General features: G+C 37.9%; 1 protein-coding gene across 2 annotated transcripts in view; it reads left to right on the forward strand.

Annotated features, from left to right (window-relative positions):
- LOC149792285 (F-box only protein 3-like) overlaps positions 1-19,955 on the forward strand; it is a 109,820-nt gene extending 89,865 nt beyond the window's left edge. For both annotated transcript variants that reach the window (XM_089970843.1, XM_089970841.1), the window contains exons 3-6: positions 11,436-11,668; positions 13,652-13,885; positions 17,423-17,549; positions 18,128-19,955. In XM_089970843.1, the coding sequence (XP_089826969.1) occupies positions 11,436-11,668; positions 13,652-13,885; positions 17,423-17,549; positions 18,128-19,182 (1,649 nt within the window). In that variant the 3' untranslated portion in view covers positions 19,183-19,955. The remainder of the gene's footprint in view (positions 1-11,435; positions 11,669-13,651; positions 13,886-17,422; positions 17,550-18,127) is intronic.
- Positions 19,956-25,747: the final 5,792 nt, after the last annotated feature.

Raw genomic sequence — 25,747 nt, forward strand, 5'->3', positions numbered from 1 at the left:
TCGAATGCATGCAAGAGTCCGGCAATCACATTCCTAATTTCTGTGTGGTTCATCTAGCGTGCGAGAAGTTAATCCAAGAGCCTATCTTTAGTCATTGCCCTCACTGCAGCAAGATTGCAGGAGGACGTGAAAAAATCTGTCGGGGACCTAACACGCTGACGATTTTGCCCAATGGATCTTAGGCCCCATCGACGATACGTGGGAAGGAAATCAATGAGAGTATTCAAACGGTGGAGGATTAGCAATACTTATTACGAGAACTATGTCCCATGAATTGGGATCGACGTGTGGTTTGTGTCTTAGTGACCTGCTTTCTGAGATTTCGTATACCAGTCGATTCCTTGTGGATTCTTTACAAACAGTACTTACTACCAAATAAAACATGAAAGTGGTCCTTTAAAATGTCCACGAGAGACTCATTTTGTTAAAAGCCTTGCGTTTTCATATGGATACTTCTTGACCTCGTCAACTTTTAGGTACTGAAGATGTGGACGACGTGTAGCTTATAATTTACACCCTCACTAGAAAGATGTACGTGTCTGGAAAATTTGGGATCTTGAGGCTTAGACCAAAGAAGTGGCCAGTTATGCCCAAGAGTCGTGATCCTAAATTCAAACATCCAGTGACAAAAGTAACTTTTAAACCAGTTTTAGTGACAGTGCCAGAAGAACTTGACACCGAGGACAAAAACTCCCTTCAGGACAGGACTGTCATGGAATTTCCCGAAAGGCTATTCCTGGAGGACACCTGTGTGATTGTACCCAATGTAGAGACCGTAAGAACATTACACACTATCCCTAGGGCACCTTTGTTACCAAAACCATGTTGTAGAATCACTTGTTTATATTCCACTTTGATCGTTGTGATGTGTATTTTATCGCTGTACTTAACCATTTGGCTTTTATATATTCTTGTCTTTCGTGTTGTTCCATTTTATAAAAAAACAAAAAAGTATAAAAACTCTTGTCTTAGCGTCAAAATGACATTCCCTACACTATGCCCACCTCTGCTGTCACTGCTCCCTTTTCCTCCACTCTCAAAGTCATCGACGAACACTTAGATCGTGCTAGTTGGGAGGCCTTGCATCTTCGCCATCCCTTTAATATGTTATTTGCAAGACCTAGCGGTTCAGGCAAAACCGAATTTGTCAAACGTTTGATAGAACATAAACATCATTTGATCGATCGTCGTTCACCACAGCTAATTGTGTGTTGCTGCAAAGATTGGCAATCGGCGTGCAATCTCTTGCGAGAAAGTCAAGGCGATTGCGTCATGTTTGTGGAATGCATTCCTGGCGAAGACGACGGGATCGTGTCTGGCCCCAGTCAAAATCATCTGGTCATTATCTACGACATGTTAAGAGAAGACGAAGAAGAAATTAAACTGTGGTTTACGCGCAAAGGGCATCATCGTAATGCCGGTGCCATTTAGATCACTCAAAATTTGTTTCAACAAAGTAAAGCCCATCGCACCATTAGTCTAAATGCTCATTACGTGGTCTTGTTTAAAAGCTATAGAGATAAATCTCAAGTGCAAATCTAAGCCAAACAGTTAGGAACACCTTGGCTGACTCATCCGTAAGACGATGCCACTCAAGCCCAACACGCCTATTTACTCTTGGATTTAAAACGCAACCACCCCCGATTATTTGCGATTTCGTACGCCTCTGTTTCACCACTGGTACCAACACGGAGGGCCTGTCATGCACAAGTCTCCGTCGTCGGCTTAACAACAAGAAAAAAAATATATATAACCCTCGGACATTTTGGCTCTGTCTCACACAGCATGAACATGACGTCCCTTCAGTCTCATCTTCCCGTCAAATTGATTCGTGCCTTGTACGGCAACAGTCGCGAAAAAAAATCCCAAAACACGTGCTCGTCAGTCTCAAAGAAGTCTTACGATGGTTTACGGTGACAGCACGTCAATTACTCCAAAGCATCATTCAACTTCCACATCAAACCAAACGCTTTTTTGACAGAAACAAAGTAGCCTTTACGCGACTGGCTGATCCCCGTATCGACACTCAAACCAAAAAAGCAAATCATTTTGAAACTTTAAGGTAGCGTTCTCTAGGAGTTGTCATCATTCGCTCCCTCTTAAAATGGGATCCTAATGCCCCGAAAGTCCTGCCCCCAAAAAAAAGCCACTCCCAAGAGAGATCAGCTGTGTCAAGACCAGGTCACAGCCCTAGGAAAAGAAAAGCCCACAGAAAAAGAAAAGATCACAGAAAATAGTTTCTACCTGCAAGAGAGATAATTCGGATAGGCCGCAACATTACATTCTCAAACCACGACCTAAAGCGAGGGTGATCGCGTCTTGAGTAGCCTGAGGTTCCTCCGCTTCTCCGTTGTTGGTGATGCCCGCAAAACCCAATTTGACAGCCGTTCTTCCTCATTCGATGAAACAATGGAAGCCCGCGTCTCCAAACACTTCTCCATCGGTGAAACCCTCTTCCTCTTTTGCTGCAGTAGCACCTGCTGACAAAGTACCTTCCCCCAAAATCAAAGTCCAAGAGAGATCGGGCATGTTACAGTGTTTACTAGATTTATCTAAGCAGGAACTGTCTCGATTTAATCCATTGCTAACCCCTCCATGTGTGATGCATGTCATCAAGTTGATACGACGTAAAGACAATCTATGGCGAAGCTTTCCAGTATAAAAAGACATGCGGTAAATGATGGGGATTTTGTGTTTTGTGTTCCTGAACTCCCAAAGATGTCCCCTAAAAGAAGTGCACACCACTCTCTGGCTAAAAAGGAAAGAAAAGAAAAGGTTTTCCTCCTCGTTTAACCAAGCAGTAGGACGTGTCTGTCCTGTCCAGAGCTCTTTCAACTACGCGAAAACAACTCATTCAAACAGCCTCCAAAGACGTTGTCGATACCGTGTGTGAATGTTGCATGAATGTCTTGAAAGGCTCTCTCTCTCTCTCTCTCTCTCTCTCCACATCAGAACCATTGCTTAAGCAGGCATTGACACGTTCTTTGCCGAATGGTCCAAAAGAAAATACACATCTGTCAAAAGAAGATGCTGGTTCAACGCGCAGGAATTTTACCCATGTTGTTAGGACAATTCCCGATAGGAGTATTAGGAACAATGCTGGGGGTACTCATGGGGGCAAGATGAAAAAGGACCAAGAAGGTAAAAAGGACCTCTGGAGTCAAAAGACCTGACACGTGACCATTGAAATCGAATGGAATAAAGAAAACTGGCTTTAGTGCCTTAAAAATGATGGATAGAGTACTATCGTTGGCAAGAACAACGGATCCCGTAATAACCTACCAATCCTCATTTGACCAAGATGTCCCAGTTAGAACACAAATTGCAACCGTTGATGGATCGCAACGATTTGTCCAAAACAGAAAAATCGCAAAAGTACGATAAACTATTGTAACGACTGCAACTCTTTCACTAGAAAGCGTTAGACGAAACAGCTCTGCCCACTCTTGAAAGATTTTAAGACCCTGAGGAAACGTTCATCACCACCACCCTCAGCGGTCAAGACAGACGCAGTTCTTTGAATGCCTGAGGAAGAGGAGGTACGAGAAGTCTTTCAAATACCGTCAGCAGCTCCCATTCCTAGTACGATTGCAGCGTTCTTGTTGACCCCGTCCCCCACTCCTCAACGAGAAGATCTCAAAGCTTGGGTTAAAAAGATGTCTACAGAAGTCAGAAATAAAGAAGGGAAACCAGAAGTGAAAAAAGAAAAGAAGACCAAAGTCATCCGATTACCACCCCCACCGCCACCACTACCCTCGACTTCTATTCCCTGGGCAAATCGGTCATGTAAAGCCGTTTCCAAACCACCATTTCGCCCCATCCAAAGTAGCATGGAAAAAGTGTTAGCCATCATTTACTACGATACAGCCCATCCTGTGGGATACGAAAGAGTTCAAAAATTGAATCGTGCTGCCAAAACCCGTCTTTAAAATCTCCTTCTACCTCAAGTGCAACGATGGTTACAAGAACAAGCCACATACACTTTACACAAACCCATTCGACGAAAATTTTCCACAAGTCGCACCCTAGTAGAGGGCATCGATCATCAATGGCAAGCCGATTTAGCCAATGTCTCTCATTTGGCCGCCTATAGTCGTGGCTACAAATATTTGTTTGTGTCATCGACGTCTTTTCCAAATTTGCCTGGGTCGTGCCATTGACTTCCAAATCGAGCTGTGAGTTAGTGCGAGCCCTCCAACTGGTGTTGAAACAAAGTGGTCGTCACCCTCTTCGATGGCAAATCGACAAAGGCACTGAATTTCTGAACCAAACTTTCCAAACAGAATCAAAGAAACGTGAAATTCATTTTTTCACTACCGAAAATCCCGAAACCAAAGTCAGCATCGTGGAACATTTTCAACGCATCTTGAAAGAATGCATGTGAATATATTTTACGCATCAACACAAAAGTCTCAAATACATTAACATCTTACTGCACCTGGTCCAAGCGTACAACCAGTCTTACCATCCGAGCATCGGATGTGTCCCCCAAGAAATGACTCCCGACAACAAAGTGACTGTTTTGGAGCACCTGTTTGGTATGTCCCAGATGGTGGCTGTCCCCAAGAAATGTGGAGTGTTGTCAGCAGGAGATTGGGTGCGCATTGACAAAATCAAACACACTTTCGACAAAGGTTACTTACCAAACTGGACCACCGAATTGTTTCGTGTCACTAGACGAGTGCGTAGCCGTCATCCTACCGTCTATGAATTGGGAGACATGAACGGGGAAGTGTTAAAAGGAACGTTTTACTTACCAGAGTTATTACTCGTGACCAAAATAGAAGATGAAGTGTACGACATCGAAAGAATTCTCGAACGAAGAACCCGTCAAGTGGGAAAACGACGTGTCAATGAAGACAAAGTACGATGGAAAGGATATACTCCCAATTTTGATTCTTATTATTCAAAAAGGTCACAGAGAGAAAAAGAAAGAAAGAAAATGGTGCACCGAAAGTCTTTTTCCAATTTAGAACTAGATCTGTTTGCCATGCCACCTTCTATGATGACGATGCAAGAATCCCAATGGGTAGAATCCCGTTTCCTCTGTCAAGGACTCAGGATCAACCCCCATCGAGTTTCAAATCAAACAACAGCCCGAAGATTACATTGATCTGAATAGCAGTTACTTGTACTTGAAAATCAAAGTTCTAGATAAGGATGAAGTACAGGAGCAGTAGCTACCATCAACAATGTTATGCATTCTTTTTTCAGCTCATTGGATTTGTACTTGAATAACAAACTAGTCAACAGCAGCAGGATACTTACCCTTACCGAGCGTTCCTGGAAAATCTCTTGACGTACAGAAAACAAGCCAAGAACACTCATCTGGATGCTTCCGTGGTATGGAAACCTGACACGGCAGGCCAATTTAACAACACCGAAGTGGATCCAAGCAGGAAAAATACAAAAATGTGGGATTTTTTGACTTTCGAGACACAATCATAGGAGACAACACAAGTTTAGAACTGATGGATGGTTTGTATTTAGGCATGTGGTTGCAAGAGAAGTATATGCTGAACGTCGTGGATGTCCATCTGAGACTGAATATCATCAGTTCCACTTTCCATTTGATGGATGAAACTGATTTCGCTTACAAAACCGTCTTCCAAGAAGCGAGACTGTACGTGCGACGCGTGGAAGTGTTACCTAAAGTGGGAAACGAAACCAGTCACACTTTGAGCAGAACGACTGCCAAGTATCCGATACCACGCATGGAAGTGAAAACTTTCACCATTACCACTGAACAGCACTCCATGATCGAAGATCATCTGTTCCAAGGGCAGTTACCCAAACGTTTAATCATTGGTACAGTGAGCAACACAGGCTTCAACGGAGTTCGCAGAGAAAATCCTTTCACCTTTTATCACTAAGACGTATCCAGAACTGAAGTCGGTCGCAATGGCAAGACCTTGTGCACCAGACCCTTGGAACCTAAGTTTGTGAAGAAGAATTACTTGAGGTCGTACTTGTCCCTATACAAAGCCACAGGATAGTTAGGAATCAACACCAACCACGACATTACGTACAAGGATTATGAAGGAGGCTACATTTTGTGGGCTTTTGATTTCACTCCAGATGAAGGTAGCGGAGAGGAACATTTCCACCCTATCAAATCTGGCCAGATTCGTGTGGAACTTCGGTTTACTACAGCTCTACCCCACACACACACACAAAACGAACGTCATCTTGTATGCCGAATTCGATAATACGATAGAAATCAACAGTTTGAGAGAAGCCATTCTAGACTATTAGAAACTATGGAAGTCTGTATCCCCTCTTTGAATAGTGGAAAATCTTTGGAAATGGAATGGGAGGATTTAGTGGAAGTAGAACCCCAAGACAAAGACGGAGGACACAGTGATGAAGTCCAAATGACCAGAACAAGAACATTTAGTCTCCTGATTTGCCAAACACCTGGCAGAAAAAAATACGGAATTGATCAAGAAAGATTTATATGGCTGTCAAAACGATCATCCCAAACAAATTCAACACGAGAAATGTCTGATGCTGAGTCAAGAAGAAAAATTGGATGAGTATCTGGACGATGCTTGGAGTCTAATTTCGGAAGAAGCCGTGTTGCATCAGTGGTATAAAGACTAGCCTGTTCCTTCCTCTCCTCCACTGATGGCTCTAGAGATCCATCACTTCAAAGCTCTCTTGGCTCAGAGTGTGGAGACGAAGCGAAGAAACGGTTACTTTTTAGACATTTTCAAGCAAAAAGTTCGGATTCAATCGATGACTTGTCATTACCTGTGAAGAAAAACCAGAAAAACAAAATAACACAAAAATGGATACCTGTGAACTTTATTACCTTTTGACCCACAGTTCGTACACTGCTTCTTGGAATCCTGTTGTGTGTGGTAAAGATGAACTGCCTCATCACAAACCCCAACACTATCAAGCATATGTCATCAACACGGATGACAGTAATCTCTCAGGAACACACTGTTTAGCCGTATACTTTCCTAAAGAAGGTTGTGTGGAGTATTTTGATTCATATGGATTGCCACATTTGGAAGACAACATCATTGACTTTATGGTTAGAAATGTCAAGATGACACGATTCAATAATGTGAAATTACAAGGCACAGTTTCCATGATGTATGGACAATATTGTGTGGATTTTCTTCATCAACGCAGTCTTGGATATTCTTTAGAACATTTAGTAAGTTACTATGATCATCACTCTTCAAGAAATGTTGACAAAGTAGATCGATGGTTTTGTGACCATTATGGCTATCTTTTGTCTTTAGCTAGGAAACATAGTGTACATTAATGGTCCAATGGCTTCCATCAGTAGAAGTCTAGCTTAACTTCACACCGTTTTCAATCTTGTCAAATATAGATTGTTATTTGAAAAATGTTTGTTTGTTTGGAAAAAAAATGTTTTATGATTAATTGTTGGTTGTTAATTATTTTAATAAAAATGTTGTGTTTTGAAAAATGTGACTGTCATTTATTTTCAATTTGTATGATGATACATGCTGTTGTTACTTTTCTCTATCCCTCACCCTCAAATCAACTATCGTAGTGTTTCGACCCAACAACAGTTGGAGGGATGTTTTCTATCACGTCCGCGCTATAACAATATAAAGTGAAGCAATCTCCAGCATGACCATCCATTGTTGACTCGTCAACCAATGAAGATGCCTTCTAATTTAGCTAAACTAAATGAAGCCTACCTGCATTTGCATAAGCCTGATACGCAAGTCTGAACATATAGAGAATGTCAGATTGTTGAAAGTAGTCGAAGACATGATAGGAGAGGTCTTCAGAGAGGATATCAAGAAAGAACAAGAAGAGTGGACAGAGAAGTACACAATTCAGAAGTAAAGAGAGCGTCAGCAGCAACAGCAACATTAGAAACCAGACAGAGGATTTGTCGACTGCCTTGTAGACACAAAAGAGTGTTCATTCTCTTTCCGAAAAAGCAAGCCATATCCTATGCAAAAAAGCCTGTCGCCAGATGGGGATGCAATCTTAGACGATAAAAGATTGCCAAAACTCTCCATCCACAAAAAACAGTCCTTTTCAGGGCTACCCAGTACTGTAGAAAAGACATACTAGTTCAATTGACAATTATATATTAGTAAGTTAAAAAATAGAAGTGTGTCTATAAGCACTTCATTTCTTTGTTTTATGTAAAACAAATAGAAGTGTGTCTATCTACACTTTGTTTCCATAGCTTGTTAAAACATAGTCTATATGTGTTTGTGTTTGTAGTTAGAGTTTATAGTTAAAAAGTAAGTGTTTCTTTTAGGTCCGCATGTTCCTTTTTTTTTTTTGGGGGGGGGGGTCATGATATGGGTATTGCATATTTTTGTATTAGATGTTTTCCTTCATGTCCATGCTTGACAAATATAAAGGGGAGCGCTCATCAGTCTACCCATCATTGATTCATCAACTGAAAGATGATGAGCAGACTCACCAAGCTTCTAGAACTTCAGATGCACCTAGTGTTGATAGTATATTTGTGATTGTTTTTTCTTCTTCCCATGTGTGTATAGCATATTTGGGGTTTGTAGATAGTATAGAATATTTTTTTCTTCTTCCCATGTGTGGATAGTATATTTGGGGTTTGTAGATAGTATAGAATATTTTTTTCTTCTTCCCATCTGTGGATAGTATATTTGGGGTTTGTAGATAGTTTAGAATATTTTTTCTTCTTCCCATGTGTGGATAGTATATTTGGGGTTTGTAGATAGTATAGAATATTTTGTCTTCTTCCCATGTGTGTATAGTATATTTGGGGTTTGTAGATAGTATAGAATATTTTTTTCTTCTTATGTGTGGATAGTATATTTGTGATTTTTTTCTTCCTCTTCTTACCATGTGTGGATATTAAATTTGGGGTTTGTAATGTTTAGAGTAGGTTGTATGGATAATAGATAATATGTGAAGTAAGTGTTAAGTAATGTTTTCCTTCACATCCTTGTGCTTGACAAAAAGTGTAAGTGATGTTTTCCTTCATGTCCATGCTTGACACATAAAGTCAAGCATCCATCATTCACGTCATTCAACACTGAATATACCAAGATGGCTTCAAACCGCCTTGACAAGATGAAGAAGCTGGAAGACAGCCTTGACAATATGGGAATGACAGAGATGTTGGTTAAAATGGATGAAGATTTGTATTCTTATAGCCCCCATTGAGTGAAGATGGGAATAAACAACTTAAGAAAGTCAAAGGAAATGATAAGAGATCTACTTAAAGAAGAAAAGGAGGAAAAGGAGGATGAAGAGGACAAAAAGAAGATGACAAAATGGAATGAAAAAAAAGAAAAGAAAAACAAGAGGAGGAAAAGAAAAAACAAGATGAGGAAAAAGTGAAAAAGAAGACAAAGTTTGTAGGGCAGAAAATAAGAAGCTGGTGGAAGAATAGAAGAAATTAGAAAAAAAAGAAGAAACCCAAAGGCCCTTGTCTGGGCCACTCATATGCCTCAAAAAGATTTGCTTTCTTGCCTAAAATTTGTTGTAGTCGGTTGTATGTTGTTTGTGTGATAGATTGATGTTCATCAATCTATGTATGTGTTGTTTATCTATGTCTCTGTCTATAAAAAAATTATATGTCGCACACCGACAAGTGTTGTTTTATTGGTATAGTTTAATATGAACTAGCTGAACTTACCCAGCACCTGCTACCTGCTGAACTTACCCGTCACTTGCTACCTGAACTAACCCCCTACCCTATACAACAGCCTAACTAATATTCCCCTTGTTCAATTTCCCTTGACGCTAAACGTGCCCAGGCTGTGCTAAAAATATTTTTTAAAAGTTGACCCTAAACGTGCCCAGTGGTGGGGGGTCTGTAATGTGTAATCTGTAATATATACTCTGCCACACAACCCTTATCATCAGCAATACAATCCAAATCTATGTCCCCCATCACAAATTAATCATGAAGGTCACCCAGTGTTGAAGTATTTCATTAATATTGAACACATATATTTTCATCTTGTGCTTGAATTGAAATAGTGATAAATACAATCTTTTTATTGATGGTAAATGTATTTTGTTAAATTTTTAAACCCATCAACATATTTGTATGTATAAATGTCTTTTCCCAGATAGTTAGACTGCATCCATTGAAAATATCTAATTGCATTTGTGAATATTTCATCACTCTAATTCTTTGCCAACAATTGCAACAATTATCCAATGACAATTAAGCTACCTAGAAATCTGGGCATGGTTTTGACATCTATTTCTTTGCCTTTTTACGTGCCTATCAACATATGAAATCCTTGCTGATGAAAAATATTCTTTCATCATTGTTAAGTGTGACTTTGACTTCCTATCCTAATTGCTTTATGAATCGATGCCTGTTATAACCTGGGATAGTATAATGAATGGAGATGAGAAGAATTTGGAGTATTTGAAATCTAAATTGAAAGCATTATAGGCTGGACTTTTCTTTATACTGACTTGTGAAATGGTCATTTTTGCGAAATTCGTGAGAGTGAGTTCCACTGTTTCAGACCTTATAATTTAAAATTCTTTCTGTCAGATATGACTCACTGTTGATTTAAAATAACATACACTCTTGCATTTTATTTATTACATATATTATCATGAGGCAAGCTAGAAGGGAATATACTTTATATTTATATGAAATAAATTGCTTAAATGAAACTGTCACTGTTGGCCTCCATTGGAGACTACCAGTGGCATCACTAAGTCAGTTTACGTATACAATGGCTACACTAAATAATAAAAACGCATTATTATTGTACTTCTGTGTTGAACATAATGAACATTTTACTTACTAGTTTTAGCTGAATCGATATTTTTAAATGTCAACTTAGATAATTCATAAATTAAATGTTTCCAAGTGATAGTTCCATCGATGACAACATCGTATTTTTACTTTTCACTAGGGTAGGTAATCACCACAACTTTAAGTCCCCCTTGCAAACATAAAGAAATAAAATATAATAAGAAATTAATACAAACACAAAGACAATGCAGTGTTGAATTAAATACAGACTCGAGATTTAGTATTTTTAAGTTTTAATTATATGAAAATATTTTACTAGAACAAATTTTTTACTGTACTGTTTATAAGCACTACAGTGAAGAGAAACTGTGTCCTCTTGACTCAATGAATATTTCAAGATCATCTGATGCTTCCATAACATTCAAACACTTTATCTCCGAAATAATGTATTGCCAAACACACGTTAAATATGCTAGATTTTCAAACAAAACCGCAAACCATTAAACGCAAGTACATGTATGTATGGTCAGTCCAAGAAGACCAAAACATTAGAAGCTATGGTATTTAATTCATCCAAAATGACCAGAACATTAGAAGCACTGGTATTCATGTTCTGTCCAAAAAGATCAAAATTAATTAAGATAAAATATTTTTGACTCTGGTAGAACTTATATTTGCACACTTTATACAGTCTTGGTGTCATCTAAACTTGCAGGATACCCTGCACAGGATTACATTGATAGCATTCCCAGAAAAACCCAGCTTTGCCTGAGCTACACAGCCGATAAATTCCACAACTTTATGGTCGCCATCTTCCCAAAGCTTGATGGTAAGTGCTATGACCTGTACAGGATCGATAAAACCCGGAGACTGATTCGGATTGAAGTCAGGACACCCAGAGACCTAAAGGATCTCAAGTACCAGGGCAGTGTCATCATTATCCCATATGTAAGTTCCCTAACTCTACCTTCCACTTGTTTGAACTATTTGTATGGTCACAGGGGTTTGTTACAAAGAAAATTTGGAGTATCCGTCCATGAATCAAGGGATGGGGGTTCTAACCTGTAACAATATACCGGTAACACTGTTACAGGTTAGAACCCTCATCCCTTGATTCATGGATGGATACTCCAAATTTTCTTTGTAACGAATCCATGTGGTATGATCATGAATCCAAAGCTTGCTTCAAATAGTGCTGAATATACTATTCTATTTAACAAAATGTTGTTTTATTCGTTGGTACTTTATTGTAAAAACAAAGATAATAATCTCGGCTCAAAGTTTCAAAATGTTACAGTTTTACATGGATTCAAGCAAATGATTTTAGACAAACCAACCCCCATGTCTGACACAAGATGCTATTTAGCCAGTTTTGCTAATGGTCAGCAATAATTTGAAAGAAGTTGTTTTTATGCTGTACTTGTATATCCAAGGTGCCTAAAGTATTAATATTGTATTTCAAATGAAACCATCGATATTATTTTTCAAGATTAAGTACCACAGTAAGCAATTTGTTCTTGGGATTATGGTAATAAAGAATATATCAGACCAGCAGCACAAAGGCTTGATGTCTCAAGTATTAGAATGTGCTCCAAGTAATTTTACACACAGCCACCCAAACATCGAGTTGGATAATACCTGAAAATAGTACTTTCGAGCCTGATTGCATCCATGCACGGACATCTCAGAATCTAGTCCGCTTTTGCCTCAACATCCCAGCAAAAAGTCAGAGTATGCCATGACACCCCAGCATCGAGTCAGTCTACCTCTAACCACTACTGCATCAATTCCGATCATGATATATACTCTGTCACGCGACCCTTATCATCAACCGTACAATCCAAATTTATCACGTTTTTTGTCCAGCCCACTTTAGTGTGAAGCGAGACACAACAGTCACTTTATCCACAGCAGCTGTGGCGTTGTCAATTTATTATGGTTTTAGTTAAAGTTTTTCATTTACTTGTATTTCCTAAAGCTTTTGATTGATTCTCACCATACATGGCATGCATCATTGTGAAGTTAAAGCAAACAATCACTGTATGAAATGTTCTCTCACCCCTTTACCTTGAGATCAAGGTCAGTCATAAAGAATATGTGTTAATGTTATTGTTCAACTTGTGTTTGTGTTTTATCTTTTGCTTATATTTTCTGAATCCCTTCATGGATTTTCTTCCTGCTTGGGACAAATTATTGTGAAGCTAAGGCAATTCATTGGGTGATAGACAAGTTTGAGCAATTGGGGTCAAAGTCACCTTCATAGAAAATGTTCGCTATGGTTTTGGCTAAAGTTGTTTTATTTATTAATTTGCTTATATTTACTAATGCCCTTGTTGGTTTTTGTTCATAGATTTCATGATTCATTATAAAGCTACAGTAATTCATTCCTCAGCATCTTCACTTTCCCATTTTGACTTTGTGGTCAAGTCACGTGTTTCACAGCAGCACTTTGATCATGTCGGAACTCGACTTTGAAGACTGGTATTTTTGTTTGTTTAAATGCCCTATTTGAACCCTTCCCAAATTGTAGAGTTTATTTTCAGTGTGAAATATCATTGATTTGCCTTTGGCGTTTTTTTGGCCAATCAGAAGAGAATGAGTAGGTCCATAGTTAATTTTTTAATGTTATGTGCTTTCATTTATATTTGTATTTTTATTTTTATTTTAAAAAACCCAAACAATTTGTTAGACTATCTTGAAAAGTGTACAGCCCTTTTGAACATAAGTTTTAATAAACCTGTGGCAGAATTCTCTTTTGAGAGTGTTCCAGCTAGCTTCAATTTCTCTTCACATGTGATCAGTCAATTAATACATCAATCAGTCTTGATCATAAATAAATATAGTCAATAAATCTTGAGTTGAAGTAGTAATGGTGGTATTATTATTATTGTTTTGTTGGGTTTTTTTTAAAATTTATTTTTATTTTTACAGAATACAGACGAAGAACGGCCAAATCCAATTATTCATAGAAATTTTGATGATTGCTACATCACATCAGCTCATTTTGGAATGAACATGAACTTCTCTGTTCCTATTGGTGCTCTTACTGACCAGTCGATGGACAGCTTTGACTTGTTACATGACTATCAGATGGAGCAACCGGTGTTCCCAGGACATGGACCAAAGATGATGACACTTCCAACTGTCAACCCTGATAAAGAGCAGGTAAGAATCAGAAAAGGACCATGTGATCCTAATGTATTTCCCTTTATATGTTGTCCATTGTGCACCGTGTGTCTATCAACAATTGCTGTTTTCAACTTCAACTCAAACAGTACCAGGCCAGTGTTAGCCAAACTTGGAACAAACATTTGGTATGAATGCCTTTCCGATTTGTACAAATGATTCCGATTTCCATATCTCCAATGTTGCTAAATTTTTAAACATCTTAAAACGACTTCTTGTCAAAACTTATTTGCCAGATTTTGACCGAATTTGATGCAATCTTTCTGAGATAACGGTCCTCCAAGTTCATACAAATGATCTCAATCTACCATCAAATATGGCAGCAGTTGCTAACTGAGAAAAGTTATCTTTTCAAACACTGCTCAGCATAATATGACGAAATCTGAGAAGAAACATCCTGACACGAGGGGCTTTAAATCTGCACAATTAACACTGATTTACTATCAAACTATGGCTCCATTAAAAAAATTAAAAAATATAGAAAACTATTAAAGGATGTTTTCTCAAAGTCTGCTCAATAAAATTTGCCCAAATTCAAGTCAAAGCATCATTTCAAAAAGGGTTTTCAGATTTGTTTAATAACACCGATCTGCTGTTAAATATGGCATCCATTGCTAATTTAAAAATATTAAATGATATCTTCTTAAAAATCACTCAACAGAATGTTGGCAAATTGTTCAGAAATCATCTTGACATTGAATGACCTTAAAATTATAAAATGTATTCCAGTCTGTCATTAAATATCAGTGCCATTATTAAGAATAGAAAACACTGTATGTGACTTCTCAAAAGATGCTTAGCTAAATTTGACCAAATATGACTGGACGCATTCTGGTATGGGAGAAGAACTATATAAATACTGATGTACCATCAGCTGCAAATGAATAGACAAAATAGAAACCTTGAAACAACCATTTAGTAATATATGCAGCGAACAGCATTGGGAAACATTTCTGCATTAACATCCTTCTTTTGTACAATCATTGGCCAACTGCTGTTTCATTAGATGGATGTCAGCCAGAAGAGATATGTCAGCTCCAATCTTTTGTTTATTTCTTTTAGCAAATACAGTAATGCATTAAATTATATATTGTTCAACAGAAGGTAACAGGATTCATTGAAATGAAGTTAAACTCTGAAGATAAAGCTCCCACTTTCACAAACCTTGGTTAATGTTACACCATTTATTCCAGACAAAGAAACTTAACCAAAAAAAGCAACAGTTTATTTGTATTTTGGGTTTCTTGCTTAGATTATAACGCATTATAGTATGAACAGTTTAGTGTACGGCTGGAACAAAAAAGATCTAAAAATATAGATTCATTTATTTCAATTCTGGTCTTTATAACATAAACATATTGGCAAGGCTAGTTACTCTTGACTGATATAAAATATTGAAAAATGTTAACCCTTATCCATAAGACATTGAAAATTTTGAAACAGAACAAAACGACCCTAAACTGGGACTTCACAATATTAATAAGACAAATAAAGATGTATACGAGCTTTATTGCAGAGTGCATAGAAATCATAACAATGAATCAGGGTTACAATATAAAAAAGTTATTTTGCCATCACGTGTCATCTTTTCAAAGATAAAACAATTTAAAAGCGAATCTAACTGTTGCATAAACTAATCTGAAATCATCCACTAGTATAAATCCAATACTTTTTATCTGAAAACTGAAATAATTTTTATTTACCTGACAGAATAAGAAATTTGATTGTAGTATTCAGCCATGCAAAAGTAGTGAAATGAACGCTGGTCTAAAACAAGAACAAATTTAAGTCAGATTGGTGTTCTGGTCTATGCTTAGGTGGTGATTTGACCATGAACTTGCAGGATGTTTTGAAGACTTTAATTTAGTCATATGACGTAGCTGTTCCATATAAAATGTAACTGTGATTTGCCTTCGGTTAGGAAGATATGGTATGACGGTGGAAAAGTGAACATTCCTAGACACAGCCACAGCCACTGTTGCCAAACATATATTTTTGAACTATTTACTAATCAATAAAGTTAATACAGTATATTCTTGTTAGATCTTTAACATAAAGAATCTCAAATATACATAATTTTGTCCTCTCTGTATAGTTTTGGGTGACTAAATCTGGGCCAAAACATGCTTGGTTAGTAAGACTGCCAAAATCATATCTGACCGAGGAGTAATTGTTGCAGTTCAGTCAAATAGGGAGAACTAAGTCGGAACGAAGATGACTACCTCTAGTCAGAGTAACAGGGAAATTGCCATTTTCACGTGCTAAAATGGCTGATTGGGAGTGAAGATGACTACCTGCAGTCTGACTAGTTATAATAGATAAACTGGGACTAAATATGCGGCCTCTTGTATTCGCTATCTAGCATCTGTCAAACTGAGGATAAAACTGAGTTAGACACTACTGTCAGACCAATGACGTCATAAAATTATAACCATGGTATCAAAATGAAGAACAATGACCTAAGATAAACATTTGTGGACTGTTGTTTCTTTGAGTTTAGCACCATTTCTCATGCAGGATAGGTTATACATGGTGACCCATTTGTGAATGAGAACTGCAAAAACATGATCAAATACACTGCCACTATGAGAAACTGTGTAATTTTGAGTTTGTAAGATACACCTAAACACTGTAAAAAGAACACAGAAAGAAAGAAATAACACTGAATTAGGGTCACTGTAATATTAAAAAAGGTAGACACACAAAGGTGAACTGGAAACTAAAGTGTAGTTATAGTTTAACTATTGCATTCTAGATAATATGGTGGTGGGGCTGTTGAAATGATTGACTCTCTTCCAGTAGGGTGAGAACATCTGCTCTAATCAAGCTTTTATTTACAACCTGCTTAAACTACAAGTTATATAAAACAGAACCATTAAGCATCAGTTTCCTTTCGATATAGATGAAAACTAATTTATATGATTTCAACATCTACTAAACACTGCGTTTCAAATGTGAAATAGTGTTTATCTTTTTGACGAGATGTGGGAGGATGCCAGTCAACACATCTACCTCGTTTGGTTCACTCAGTTAGCAGGTGCTGTTAGACAACATGTGTGTTACACTTCAGTCAGATGACATTATTTTGTACTGCTGAAAATGCCTATGATGAGATGGTAATAGTTTTATTCTGTTAGTGTTTTTTTCTCATCAGAAAAATAAACAGATTTTATAGTCTTCATTATGTTATTAGCTGTTACGAATTGCTGGGAAATATAATACAATATTGTCTCAAAAGTTTTGTACCTGTTTCCATTGGTCAAGTCCTTTTTAGTTTTCAACTGGTTATAATAGAGAACCTTTGTTTGAAAAGAACCTTGCAGATCACAAATAAACAGGACATCTTTGTAAGATTTAGGGATTAGGTGTCGCTGAGGAACACATGGAGTTTTGATTTTGAAATAAGTGTTACTAGTCACCTTTATACTATTACAATTTGACGCATTTTGACATTTTGTATCCCTTTATCATTGGCAAACATATTTCTACATTTATTTAATAATTGTGTTATTTCAGGCGACTACTTCTTTGAACACAGAAATGGCGACAACTACGATGGACAGTGAGAAAAGAACTGAATCGCCGATGACTGATGCCCCAGATGAAAACAGTAATGAACACTCAGATGTTTCAACTACCTACGGTACACATATTTTAAACATAATCACAACTAGTTAACACCCATTTGCCACTTTTACACTGTAACAGCTATTTTGCATTTGACCGATTGATGGTAATATGCACCAAACCCTTTGCATTGCGGATCAGTCAAATGCACTAAGGCGAGTACTGCCCGGTTCCAGTAAAATATATATGTTACTGTCTCAGTCAAATGCGGAAAAAAAACAAATTGGCATTTACCGTCTTGATGATCAAAATATGGAATTCAAGTTTTATGACCTCCAGAATTAAAGAACAATTTTACACTGTGTACTATCTGACAGAACAAATCTTTCCTGTCTTTGGTTTCAGAGTAAATTATAACTTTTGTTGGGGTAAAAGACATTAAATAAAACAAGATGATGGCAAAACAAATGCATTTTTACTTGAACACTTGTCCAGCAGATATCTTTACTTATGTATCATATTGTGAAACAAAGCGATTCCTGCATAGTGATGATCATGAAGATGTGTTTATGGGTTTTGTTTGCAGCTTGCATGACTTGGACATTTAGAATATAGGCAGGAGATTATTATGACTATTATTTATTCTATTTGTAGATGGTATCAAAATTCTCCAAGGCGCCAGAGCACAGAAATTCCACCTAGAGGACACAGTGATCATCAGCATCCGGGGAGATCACCTTGTAGAGGACGTATTAAAAGCATATCGCCAGTCGACTGATCTGGAGAAAAACAACATCAAATTCCACTATCCAGACAGTAAGGATAAAAGGGGGACCAGTCAAGAATATGACGACCTCGACCCCGGAGTCACCTTGGTAAAATTTTGGGAAGAAGCTTTTAGACTCTTCTTTAAAGGAGATGATGAAAAAGTCCCAATATTGGAGCCAGATTTTCCTGATGACATTTATTTATTGTTGGGTCGTATTTTGGCACATGGTCTTATTCTCTCCAATTATTGGCCAATGTCTTTTCCGTCGGCATGCGCATCATACATTTTGTCAGATTCTTGCTCTGATAAACTTCTTTTGACTTCCCTCTACAAGCTAATGAAAGAATCCGAGAAAGCAGTTGTGGAAACAGCATTGGATGAAGTTAAAACAACGGGATCATTATCATTGCGCACTGAGATTTGTATGAAAGTGTTTACTAGGAGCTACAGATGTAGAAGCCTACCAAATGCAGACAATATCGAATCCTTCATCCTAAGTGTTGCAAAGAACGTTTTGGTTTATCAGATATTTTGGCCCCTGGTGCAAATAAGAGATGGAATTATGAGGCACAGTGAAGATATTTTTGATAACATTGAAGAAGATGACGTCTTATCAATGTATCAAGCACTGTTCCCCCAACTACCGGCCATTATTGAGAAAATCACCTACCTCTTTTCAAACCAATCAGAGATCAGTGAAAAAGAAAAGGCAGTTAAAGCCTGTTTTGAACAGTATCTTTTTACACTGAACAGGAAAGAACTGCTGTCATTATTGGTCAAATGGACTGGATACGATTGTCTTTGTAAAGGTGATCTATATGTCAAATTCAGGGGTGAAAACGAGACTGATAGTCCAGTATTCCAACCAAAGCAGTCAACTTTAATTCTTCCTTCATCTTGCATTTACTCAGACGACTTAAAACCAATTCTGGAAACTTAAACCATCAAGCCATTTATGAAAACTTACGTTGTCATATACCTTTAGCAATAGAGCTATTCTTCCCTCCATATCCTAGTTTTGGATCAATACAAAACCATCCAGATGGTTTTTATTGCATTGAAATTGACAGAAAATATGAAGGCAGCTCACTTCATTTGGGATTTTATTGCTTACTTGTGCTATATGAGCTGAATTTGCTGGTTTTAATGCCACAAATTAGGGCAAAAGGTACAGGTGTCCAGATCCTATAAGTAGATTGACATGTACTGATTGCACTCAAAGGCTTCAAAGGCAGGCATGTTAATGTTTGTCCAGGTTCCTGGGTATTCAGAGGGTGAGAGCAAGAAATCATCAGCAGATAAAAAAGCACAGACTATTTTTCAGATACATAAATTTGTTGGTACAACACAAAATAAATACATTTGTCTCAGGTATACTGACTCCAGATAGCCATTGTGGCAACCACATTAGGAGTCTGATTAGCCATTGTGGCAACCACATTAGGAGTCTGATTAGCACTATTTTGATTTATGGCCAACTAGACATAAAAAATAAGTCTTTTAGCTGATGTGAAAATCATGCAGGAGAAGTAATGATAACACTATTTTAAAGATGACCAATGTGGCGGCAATAAAGATCATCAATCAGCGCCATTTTCATTTAGGACCAACTAGATATCATGAGAAGTTGCCTGGTGAAAACCCATGTCTGTATGACTTTTCATTAAGAAGAGGTAGTGATAACAGGATTTTAAAGATGGATGCGGTGGGGACCAGATTTGGTGTATTTTCATTTGGTAAGAACTAGAAATTATTCGAAGTCTATTAATGAAAATCATATGTTTATATGACCATCGATTCAGGAGTGTAGCGATGACAAAGATTTTCAAGATGACGACTGTGACCGCCAAATTGAACATCAGATTGGTGCCATTTTCATTTAGGATCAGCAAAAAATCATATGAAGTCTTTTGATGGAAATTGCAAGTCAATTTGACTTCAGGAGGAGTAGCGAGAACAAGGTGTTCACAATGGCCGTTGTGGTGGCCATAATGAACATGACATTGTCAGAATTTTTGTGATATATAAAGCCTTCTAACATCAGTTTTCATGCGTAAGTCAAATCAGAACAAATATGACATTAATGCAGCTTGTAAGACTAAGAATGCTTCTGTGTTCAGTTTCATTGTGATATTAACATTTTGTATTCTGTGTAAAAATCATGCAAAATATATGCTTACACTATTTCATTTATCTGAACCTATCATAGGAGACCAAATTAGGCATTAGAAAAGTAAACTACTGCAAAATTATCTTTCTTTCACCCTCTCCCCGTTTGGTACCTCCGAATTTCTTTCGTTGGGGGGGGGGTCACAGATGATACAATGCAAACTCCTTTTGAGCCACAAATGTGACATGACTGTCTGCATCACCTTCTCAGTTAAATTTTCACGGCTGGATTTGGACAACAGGACTTAATCTTGTCCCACCATCATAAACTTGTGACTGTCATTGTCTTGCTTACCTGCACCAACCCCATATCCCGCCCTTTCTCCATATATAATTGCACTTCATGTTATCATGTATTCTCCTGTAGGATCAAGGTATAGCAATTTTCACTCTGTCTGGTGTATATTTGTTAACTTTCTATATTTACTTCTACATGCATTGACTTATGTCAGAGGAATCAGAAGAAAGTGTATTTTGATAAGAGTTAAATTGTCACCATACAAGTGTGTCTGCTACCCATAAATATCTATATCTACGACTGGGTTCCATCTTTCAATGAGGATGCATCCATAGTTGAAATGGTATGAGGATTGATGCATGCAAGCAAGTAAAGGGTGCCGTAACCTGTGGACCAAGACTTAAATCTCAGAGATGAAATAAAAAATATTCAGTCGACTGTATGATAAAATATTATTACATATTACTTAGCATTAAGCATCCTCATGTATGATCCAGTGATAGCACTTTCAACTGTGCGTGTGTGTGTGTGTGTGTGTTCACCCACTCGCCACTCATTCTGTTATATGTTATTCACTTGATACAAGTAAATATTCTGTCTGTCTGTCTGTCTCTATCTTTCTATAGATATGTGTGTGTGTGTGTGTGTGTGTGTGTGTGTACAATGAAACACAAAACTGTGAAACATTAGATGGTATAACAAAGTATTAAAACCAAAATTCCATTTCCAATACTTATCATTGCCTGTTAGAAAAATACAAAATTACACAGAAATGAAAGAATGGAAGCAAGAAATCTGCCTTTGGCAGTTGATAGATTGCTAACCTTAAGTGTGTAACAGGATCATCTGGGTTGGGATTAGATTATAGTGTAGACACTAAACTACAGTTTTGTGAATGAGATGTTCATTTATAATGTGATTGAAAAATGAATGAATCTGAAACCAAACATGAGCGCATAAATTCCAAGAATGGATTTAACAAAATGACGTACAGCAAGTTAAACAACTGATATAAAGAAAATGATATCATTCCTAACTGGAACATAACATGTAACTCGAGCAAGTAATGAACAAGAATTACAGAATGGAAATTAAAAATATATATGATTGACATATGGATCTGTCACCATGGATGAGCAATGTTTAAAAACTAACACAGTAATGTACAATTGCACTAACCCATCAAAGTGTGTGTGTGTGTGTGTGATTTTCACTGAAGTAGTGAACTGGTAAATAGTGAACTGGTAAATTCACAAACGGAACATATAACTCGTAGCTTCCTGTTGATGACCAAAACGTATCATCTGTCCCACAGCTCTGTTGGACGATCAAGGAGCCACCACGCATGGGCAGCCCCTCTTAATCTGCCAAAGGTTCCCTGAAGACCCCACATATTCGATGCAGACCAGTTGGTCCTGAAGCTTTGGTCCCTCACCAAGAGAAAACCTACTATCTTCCTCCGAGTCACTGCCACCACCAGCGGCACTCAGGTTATACAAAATCCCACTAAGTCCTAAAACTCCACATCCAAGATATCATTTATGCAGCCAAAACCACACCTCTAAATTCACACTTGATAAATATAATGACTAAAGCCGTGTAATACGTGAGAAACTCATGAAAAAAATGCAATGATATACATTAAGCTTGCATGCACGTGAAGTTGCTTGTTACGTATTAAATCATTTCATCAAAACTACTGTACAAGATAATTATTATAATAAACAGGTTCTTATATAAATCTGTATCCAACTAGAATAATCGTACAGAACTATAAGAACTCAAACATTTTCTTACCCTTTTATCATCCAACAATTTAAATGAATTAATTCATCAGTTCAGTTACAAAATGGCTAACTTGAAACTAGACTAGAGTCTATCTAATAACACAGCTAATACACTTACCCAGCCTAGGATATGTCGAACTTGGGCATGGACTTGTTGTTGAGGAACACCATTTTAAACATTTCTAAGCAAGAATACAATGGTCTGTGGACTTGGTTCTGCCTTGCCATTTGAGATAAGTCACCACAGTGGAGTTGTCCAGCCACCAAAGAATTATCAGAATGGGTTTCATCTGAAGAATGCTGAAATGTAAATGACGTTCTTGAGGGAGCCACACTCCTTGTAATGAAGGAAGGAGGCTTGCTCCCTCAGTCCTCTGTGTTTGCAACAGTACAGATTGTAATTGCCAGTGGATATACTTGCACAGGTGTCCCCTGGCATCTCCAGTGAAGTTTTTCCGCCATTGAGATGGAATTTTACATTGTGCAGATTGTAAAAGTTGGTTCAATGGTCCAAAGTATGTCCTCCGTTTGGCCCTAATAATCATTTGTAACTGGAACCCAAGAGGACGATCTAGGACAAAGAGGTTCGCTGCCACAGTGAGCAATCACAGCAGATAAAGTAATTCCTGGCGGATGGATTATTCCATATAAGCAAGGAGGCCACCATGGTTCCTATTCAAGTCTCATTCCTCATGGAGATATAATCTGTCAATTGAATGTTGGGTGTTTACTTGACCTAAATGAATACAGTCTTGAGATGGTACGAGGTCGGAGATTTCCTTGTTGACATGGAGACTAAGGATGAGAAGTTGAGTAACAAGAGATATCGTGTCTTTAAGATATAACTCAATGACTGCTTTGTAGAATGTAGTGTTGTAAGTGAATCATAGGAACTTCCTGGAAGCCGTGTGAGTAGGGATGTAAAGTCACACCCCTTTGAATTCCATAATAATTGTTTAGTCTCGCTACTGGAGGGCATTTTGAATCCATTGTTGCATCCCCTCATGAACTGTGGAACGCAAATGGGTTGATTGATTGTGCTTAGGTTGACTACCGATTAAAGAGTGCCACATTTGTAGTTGAGACAAGCCTGGACAAAGGAGTGGGTGCATTTAAAGTGACACCGATTTCCTCGGAAACCACTCATCAGATCCATATGTCATAAAGGCAAATCTTCCTGATTCGGCAGCGAATGATTAGAACCTTACCTCTATTCGGTAGGACTGCATCCCAGTGGTCTGTGTTCTAGGGACGTCCCAGCGATCTTTTGTCGATTGTTCTGCAGATCCTTCCACTGCAACTAAAAATGCGATGGCGGAAAAGAATGAATCCTTGGTGGCTTGTTTATGGATTCCATCAAGCTGATAATTAAAGAGATTAAGGTTGAGAACATAGCTTGACCTTATGATGGTCTTTTAAAAAGGTGGAGGTAAAGAGAACTGCATCTCGTTCACCAGTTTTAAGCTCATGGCTGCTGTTATGGTCTTGGCCAGAGTATGTTGGGCTGCTATGTTTAAAACGCGGGCCAGTCTATAAACAGAATCCCATGCATGTCCGGTGAAAGTCGGGGTGGGAGAAGATAAGCTGTTGAAAGATCACCTTAGATACTAGATCCGACATTCCAGAGCATACGCCCATGACAGTACGCATCAATTGCTGGGTATGAAAATGGAAAATGGTGTGTAGGGCTTGTAGAACCGCCAAGTACAATTCAATGGAAGGGGTCTGCCAGAAAAAGTGTCCTTTGTTGCTTGGGATTTGTAATTGGCAATGTAAGCAGCCCAAAATGTCATTAACTCTGCCAGACAGTTGAAGCAATTGAAAGTAGAATCTTCCTTTAGTCAATGATCACCTGATGCTGAAACTCTAGATCATGCAGGTGTTGTAGAAGAAGGAGGAGGACAGAACTCTGATGGGTATAGACCGAAAACTTCTTCAGTCCAGGCCTGTATTGCTGAGTCTTCACCCATCATAATAAGATCTAATAAGGGGAGCAAGTTTTCATCTTTGGATCCAAGTAGTGAAGCCAATGTCTCTTGTGCTACCTGCAAAGCAGCTGGAGCAGAATGTTGAGGATGTTGGTTCACTACATTCGCAATATGTCACGAGTTAGATCCCGTTACTTCCAAGCTGTCACTAAATATAGAGTCCCTTTGTGTTGCACAGGCTTGAGGACAAGTGAAACGAAACATCTTGGATACTGAGGCATCAAGCTGGAGATAGAGGCACTATGTGGGTCGACTGATCTGTGATAGTGCCTGCATAAACAGACGTCATCCACAGGAAGTGCCTGGTGAAACTATGCGGTTTAGACTGATCCATGAGAGTGCCAGTATAATCTGGGTGTGAAGGAACTGGGCCAGCTTGGCTGGCATGATTTTGTCTAGTTCTTGAGGTTATGATAGGGCACTGGATATTAATCCACGTTTCTGGTCCATAATTCTGATATGCGAGATGGTAGCTGATGCTGTTGTTGCCATCTCGCTCCCGGCAAATTATATGGTTCGAACCTTTGCATGCAAACTGATGACATCCTTGTTCCTAAAGGTATGCATCTGTACATTCCCCGTTAGTACCCCTAGAATTGCTGCCCATTGACTTCTGTCCTTATGCATGTTTGACATGTATTAATAGAATAAATAACCAAAGTAAGCAACACACATAGAGTGGTTGTCAGTCTGCTCTCACGAATGGTCTGAATTTGTAGATGAAAGTCTCGACAGGTATAATCTGCAAGTTGCAGTGTATATTTAATTTATATTGTATGCTTGAACTTCATGATTGAGGGTAGAGTTTTGACCTACCTTACCTTTGTAGCATTTTATATATAAAAAAATATTTACTAAAAATTGAACTCAAGGCCTAATCTTTTTATGAGTTCAGTACGTTCTAAAAAGCGAACTTTATAATATTATGGAAACGTCTATTGGAAATGACCAAAATCCAGGGCATTTCACTTTGTCATAAGTCAGGTGACAGTCTGTATATAAAGGATTAAGTAAATAGTTATTCATTCCTATATTAAGATCAGTCTGTGTGATAGTTATAGCTGTATTCAGATATCATTTGAGAGGAATATTTATTTAAATTTTTCATTGGCATGACAAAGTACTCATTAACTTTTGGAATAAAACACTACTTTGGAATTATTAAGGATTCATTCAAAGACATTCTGGATTATGTTATTGTGATACTTCAAGACTATTGGTACATCAGCACAGTCAAGATTATTGAAATTCAGTCAGAACATTCTCCATTTTTGGACTTCTGACAGGATATTTAGGATTATTTGTGATTTAATTCACAATGCT

The sequence above is a fragment of the Sinohyriopsis cumingii genome, chromosome 9 (assembly GCF_028554795.1).
Source record: "Sinohyriopsis cumingii isolate HCF-2022 chromosome 9, ASM2855479v2, whole genome shotgun sequence".
Taxonomy (NCBI): Eukaryota; Metazoa; Mollusca; class Bivalvia; order Unionida; family Unionidae; genus Sinohyriopsis; species Sinohyriopsis cumingii.